General features: G+C 38.7%; 1 protein-coding gene across 5 annotated transcripts in view; it reads right to left on the bottom strand.

The window, feature by feature from the left end:
- Positions 1–7,062, bottom strand: part of LOC107082111 (inositol 1,4,5-trisphosphate receptor type 1-like) — a 113,723-nt gene that overhangs the window by 29,948 nt on the left and 76,713 nt on the right. For all 5 annotated transcript variants that reach the window (XM_015370606.1, XM_015370608.1, XM_015370610.1 and 2 more), the window contains one exon: positions 6,572–6,759. In XM_015370606.1, coding sequence (XP_015226092.1) covers positions 6,572–6,759 — 188 coding nt within the window. The remainder of the gene's footprint in view (positions 1–6,571; positions 6,760–7,062) is intronic.

The raw sequence follows: 7,062 nt of genomic DNA, 5'->3' as shown, positions 1-7,062 counted from the left end.
TTCCTGGGAGCTTTTCCAATAACCATGTGGCGGCTCACTTGTGTCGCAGAAGAAGGAGCACAGAAGCTCTTTGCGCAGAGATTAAAAGGAAAAGGGAATAAAAGATTATTTAAGTCAAACATAAATAGGGAGATTTTATTTCTACCCACCGAAAATTGTCTCTTTTGTTCCTCTTTTATTAAAAAAAATTAACAACAGCTCTGTGACTGATAGCTCTACTGGATTCAAAGAACCAGACCTCTGACGCGACCATGGGTGTTGTTTGGGAGAGTACATTTTTCCTTAGGAATCAAAAAAGCATTGTTTTATCAGTACAAAATGCTTACTGATGTCTGCAGTTTGCTTAACCATTTTCATTTAATACCAACTTTCTCTCTGCACAATCATTAGCTGTGCAATCTAGACTGGCCAACACATGGTCTTAACTTCAATAAAGATACATAATTGCAAGGTATGCATTCCCATCCAACATCAGTGTCTAACCACTTAAATGCACTTGTTGAAACATTTTGTAAAACTTTAAAACACTTTTAAGGCTAATGGAAAGCCTTCCTGTAAATAGCTATATGTACGTTAGCTGCAAAGTGTAGACAAAGGACAGATTTGACTCTAGATTAAAAAAAGAGATGTCACTAAATCATGAATGTGTTTGAATATAGATGAATGAATACTTTTGGCAATAATGTGTCAACAAATAAGTATAATTATCTAGTTCTAGAACTCCCAACACATCTGAACCGGAAAAAGCATGACAAGGATATTTACTCTTTGAGCATATTCATGGTGTTATGCCTTAGAAGCCATATTTCAGGGCGTGCAGGTGGCGCAGCTGTTAGCGCGCACGACCCATGTATGGAGGCCTTAGTCATTGACGCGGCAGAGGGTTAGAATCCAACCTGTGGTCCTTTGCCACATGTCTCTCCCCCTTTCTCATACTCCCTTTCCTTTCAGCCTACTGTCTAAAAAACTAGCCACTAGTGCCGTAAAAACTAAAAAAAAAAAAGTGTGCTTGGAAATCTTAAAAATGCAAAAGTATTAATAGACCTGCTGATAGTGATAAACCAAAGAAAGGAATTATTAACAAATATTAAACTTTCTTTTTGAGTTAGAGCATGTTATCAAACAATTACGAAAACCATTATATATCTGTATGAGAAAACAGATTTTATCAGGACCTTCAGAAAGTATTATATAACAGCAGAGAAGGAGGTGCAAGATATGAGCGGGTTTAGCGCCATGGCTACGGCTGCAGAATGGGGTCACAGAGAATTAGGGCAGTTTCAAGCTTGCCAGGGACAATGTATGCACCGTGTCCCAGTCCACAAGGCTGTTGTTTTGATTATGTAAGAGCGTTTACCGCCACAGAATACGGGAAGGCTTTTTAACAGCTAAAGCAGCCTTGCCACACATACAGGGTGAAAAATATTACATAGGTCAGGAGGGAGGGACAAGCCTGGCCTACTTAACCACATCGAGGGGCAGAGATGGTGTGTGGGGGAGTTGACAGAAACAAGGAAGAAAAACTGACAAAAAATGTGAAGAAGAGATGACTGAGCGAGGGGGAAAAGAGAGCGAGAGATAGGGATGTTATCAGGAAGTATTTAGGCCACGTCTAAAATTTTCTTACATAACCATCTGCCTTTCCAGGTTAAATGTAAGGCTGAACAACACTGAAAACTCCTAACAGCTGTTTTCTTTCTGCATGTTTTAGAAATACTTTGCCTCTTATTTAATTGAAATTAAATTGGGGCACCAGAACTATGAGGCAACCAAACAAGCTGGTCTAATAACCTATTGGACCAAAGTACCTTGAGAGAAACAATGCTATTAATCCTAACCCACACTTCAAAGGAGTCTCACAGCCCTGCCCTCCAGCACTAGGCTGCAGGCCTGCTGCACGTACGCATTCGGACAAATTTCAGGGACAAGGAAATAGGCACTGTGGGGAGAGAGAGCAAAACCGCCAGTCAAGACAAGGCCATCGAGTAATAAACAACCCGATGATAGGTAGAAACATCGAGATGGGATTAGCTGCAGCGCTGACAGTCCAGCCAGAGTTTACAAGTCCAAGCATGCCTGTGGAGGGAAAGGCAGGAAGGGGAGGGCGGTGAGGGTTAGTTATGTCTATAAAGCTCACGGGCCAGCATAACATACAGTCAATATGACTACAGGGAACTCAGAGGAGAAATCATCCTTAACCATTACATAACTGGCACAGACACATAAAAACCTTGTACAGTTAAAGCACAAACTGGCAGGAGACGGCATGCACCAGAACGCCCACTGACTTTTGCACTCACAAAAAAAAAAAAAAAATGGGTCAGCTTTCTCTGGAAATTAGAACATGCCAATTTTGAAAAGGACACACCTACAATTTCAAAAAACGCCCTAAAGCGCAGTTTTCTCTCCAAGCTCTCCAAACTCAGCAGTATCTTACGTAATCAAACTTGCTTTTCACACTATGATAGGCTCCTCTGGTGAAATGCCAGTTTACAGGTGTCTAAATTTGTTTGAGTGTGCAGAAAGTCGCTAGGAGGGTTATATCATCTTTATCACATATATTATGTGTCATGATTCTTTTCCTCATTTTAAATTGGCACGTCATATGAAATAGTTGAAATATTTTCATATTCACCTGCAGCACAGCAGTCTCACATTCTTTGCTTTTTCAAAACCCAGGCTGTTTTCAAGAACTGCACTTTAGTCAGCCCAGTGCGTCACCGAAACAAAGACGAAGCCACAGCAAAGACAAACGAAAAAACAAACAAAAAATAAATTAAAAAAAACACACACCTCACTTTCATTTTTTGATTTCTTCAGAAATGTTTTTGACAATGAATCAGAAGTGAAAACGTGAAACTTTCACATCTAACCACCTCACTGCCTCTGTAGTTTCTACGTTGGCCCTGAGAAGCTCATCCAAAAAAAAAAAAAAAATCTGTGCCACCGTTTCAACACACCCCTCTGCATGTTTTGGTAGCGCCGAAAACACATAAAAAGGTGAGGACGAAAGTGGAGGGAGATGAGGTGGATGCAGAAGGGTGGCGTGCATCTCAGGGGTAGTGATGGGTAAACACAGAGCCTGTCTGTAACTATGAGACGGAGAGGAGCAGGGCCAGGAGGGGGCGGACAGTGCTGAAAAACAAGGTCATAGCGCTTTCCCTTCTCTCCTTCCGTTCCGCCACTTGGCATCAACAAAAGGATGTTATGTAACAGCTATTTATACTTGCGCTCCTCTTTTCCTCTCACGTCAGCTAGTGCCACATGTAGACCAAATGGAGCTTCTGGCTAGCTCTCCTTTACCCCTCCTCAAGACTTTTTCCTCCTTTCTTTAATTCTTCTATTGTTTTCCTCCCACAAGCTATTCCAGACTGACGGGATTTTTAATTTTAACATGACCAGGCTTCATTTTTCCCCTCTTCAAAGCAGCTCTGCCGGGAAAAGAGAGCAACATGCCGCATAGTTAGATGACAGATGGCCAATGAGTGAAATGTCACAAGTCACCATGTCACAACAAAATTACACTTGCGTGTGATTTGTCATAGCTCTTTGCAGCGACAGGAGACAGAGGTGGAAAATAGAAGACAGGAGAAGAAGGACAAGCACAACATATAGTGAAGGGACCCTAGAATACAATTAGTATCTTAATATCCTTAAAAGCGTTTTTTTTTTTATCAAATATGCTGCAAAATTCTTATTTATTAAGTGCTAAAAAGGCTTGACTTGGTTACTTTTGGATAATAAACATACATACATAATAAATAAAATTCCAGCACCAAATTATTGAATTGTCATGTCATGGGTAAGTTCACCGTGCTGAAAGCCTGACCACCAAAGAATCCAAATCAGGAAAGCTAAATTTTGAGGGAAAATAAAATAAACAATTGCATGTGCAGTAAGTAGGCATGTTGCATGTAATCTACAAAAACCACATAAGACATTCAAATAGGTTTTGTTCTAATACATTCAAATGAGCAGATTGGCCTTGAAAAGATGTATTTCTAAGCCATGTATATCAACAATAATATTATTATTGTAATTTATATATGTATCTGAAATAGCTGTAAACAAAAGAAAAAAAGAAATATAATTTAAATATAAAATATTTTAAAAAACAACCGCAAAACATGGAAAATTGTCTTTCTCCTTTGTTCTCCCACTCACTTTGCACTTTACATAAAGATGCCATTTGACTCTGCAAAGAAGTTTGTTTTCCATCCATTTTCCATCACGCTTATCACAGCTGGGGTCGTGAAGGGTGCTAGAAGTTTGTTTTAATACAAAGAAACCTAAAGAAAATCAGTCCTAGAGTATAAAGACTGTTGTCACAGTTTCCAGAAGCCATTTTTTCCTTATTTGTTTTCAATTCTGGTACTTTAGCTCTTGCAATTTTGATAAGTGAAAAAAGTAATTTTTTTGTGTTGGATATCTATTGTTATAATTTTGCTTTGTGCAATCTGTAATATTAAACGAATATGAAAGCATGGAAGTCATTTTTATACATGCTCTCCCAAATTGTCCCTTAGAATTAATATCCCTCAACTTTAAGATGCACAGCTTCTTTAACATAAGCACTAAATAAGTGATAAGTCTTAACTCTGACCTTGTCTTTCTAACATATACATGTATATCCTTTGAGAAATCTATTATAGCTCTAGGTTTATTACAAATAGTCAAGCTGAAAGGCAACCTCAAACCAATCCAAAGGGTTTTGCATCCACCACTGGTTTTCAGCATTGCCTTGAATATAGCTTAATGCATCTTGCCATCAACATGGGAATATCCTAACCGTTATATAAATGCACACTACACTTTTCAAATTATTTTCTTTTTTCTACATTTTGTAAAATTGAAATACTTTTCCTGACTCTACTTTATGGAGTACTTTTTAACAAAGATCAAAGTATTGATGTCTATGGTTGTTGAAGAGACTAAAACGTTTGGCTTCAATTTTCATGGCATAATAAAAGAAGATTGCAAGATTCTTCCACAGCGACTGCCTCAATGTTCAATGAAGGTCTGTTTAATGTTTTTACTGCAACAAAGTTTAACATAAAGGTTCTTCACTTTTCCTGACAAAGTTTAAGTCAGATTCTGCAAACTCTCAAAGCTTGAATGCAGTTTAATCCCACGTTTATGAGAGGAATTTCCTAAACACCTTTTTTTGTTCCAAATCCTGTTGTTAATCTTCTCCAGATTAATTTAATGAACAGTCATTTTCAGGTGGCGTTTTTTTGTTGTTACCTGAATTGCTTATCTTTTCTCTTTGTTTTGTTCTGCAGCTCTAACCTTGTAAAAGGTAAGAGCTTACAAACTTTTACTCAATATAAAAAACAAAAAACAATAATAATGAGTTTTTTCTCACAGGGTAATCTTTGATTCTAAAAGTTAATAAAATTTTTTAAGGGCAGATTTTTCAAATACAATGATTCCAATTTCTATGTTGCTCACTTCTTTTGTACTTGGCTTACATTATGCTTTTAGGGTATTTATGCATTTGCTTTGCATTGCAGCATGAAGTATGCAAACTTTTGAAGCATTAATGCTAGTGTTATACATAGTCAGGCTATTTTGGTGCACTATGTAGGGCAAGAGTAAATAGTTAACGATGTTACATGAGAATGAGATATGCGACACCCAACAGGTGTTCTAGAAGTAACAGTGAATAAAGACAGTGAAGAGAAACTATAACCTATAACTGGCTTAGCTTCTATTCACACTGTTGGCCATTTTAAGGAAAATATCCAGAATTATATAACGGGAAAATGTTTCCAGTGGAATATCTTACTATCCCTGCAGGAACTTTTTCCAGCAATTGGGCATCTCAACAAGAACAAATACAGATCGAAGAGCCTTAGGACGGCTCCAGTTTTTCCTCAATCCCACCTCTGTGTTTCCTCAGCCATCGCTCCCCACTGGCCCAGTTTCAGAGGCTCAGCGTGACCCAGTTTGGGCGGCAGGAGAATGTAAAGGGAGCGAGGCAGGAATGTTTTGAAGGCTGAGACATTCCTCATTGTTCATTCACAGTGCCTTATGTAACACAGACAGATCACGTGACGCTGCTCTGCAGCAGCCGTGGGAAGCCGATGCATTATCTCTGCCTTAGTGGCTTCCTTGCTGTAATCTGATTATGCAAGGCCCCCGCTTACACAACAGCACACAGACTGACCGACAAATACGGACAGACTGAGAGATAAACCGATTTTAAAAAGAAAGACAACAAAGACCTGCAGAGAGAAAGTCTGTAGGGTCTTGGTTAAATCAATGAGGGGGGAAATATCTAAGTTAATTTCTGAGGTTGATTATTCTTATTATTTACAGATCAGAAAAATCATTAACAGAAGCCCTGATTTTTAGACTATAAAATTAGATACAGAAATGGATGGTGGATATGTATGTGTGACTACAATGGCATACTGATGCCCATGTATTCCATTCTCTTAATTTGAAAAGATAAACAAAACAGAAAACAAAGTGAAAACTATTTGCAACTGACTAACCTTAAAGATTCACGCATGTTTTAATACACATGGAAAAAATAGCTGACAGAGTCCAGATTTGTGCGACTGACCTGGATGGTTGTGTTTCCTCCTTCCAGCAATGCAATGGCCAAGTGGATGCTTTCTTGGAAGACTCTGTCACTGGTAGTGTTCATAATTAGATCAATAACGAGATCAGAAGCTCCTTCTTTGTCCAAATGACACTGAACTTCAGCCAGGGTCATCTCCGCCCGACTGAGGCCGCCTGAGCCCCCTAAAGCTGCAAGACCAGAGCAGGTTTACAAGTCAAACTGGGGCTGCGCATTTTATTAGACGTAGACAATCTTTATTGTCATTTTGTATACAGTGCGTATACAAATCAAAATTTATTTCATAAAGCTTTCCGACAGTGAATGAGCCGCTTAGCAGTAAAAAAAGCACATTTCCGTTCATAAAGTGCAGCAGTGATCAAAATCTAAACAGTGTGGGAGAGACATGGTACAAAAAAGCATTGATGTGGAAGGTTCAGAGAAGTGCAAGAATAAATAAATAGAGATGGTGCAAAATGCAGTAAAACACTGAG

This window comes from Cyprinodon variegatus, unplaced genomic scaffold, assembly GCF_000732505.1.
Source record: "Cyprinodon variegatus isolate N-32 unplaced genomic scaffold, C_variegatus-1.0 Scaffold47, whole genome shotgun sequence".
Lineage (NCBI taxonomy): Eukaryota > Metazoa > Chordata > Actinopteri > Cyprinodontiformes > Cyprinodontidae > Cyprinodon > Cyprinodon variegatus.
Note: the sequence above shows the minus strand (reverse complement) of the source record. Positions and strands in the feature narration are given on the sequence as shown.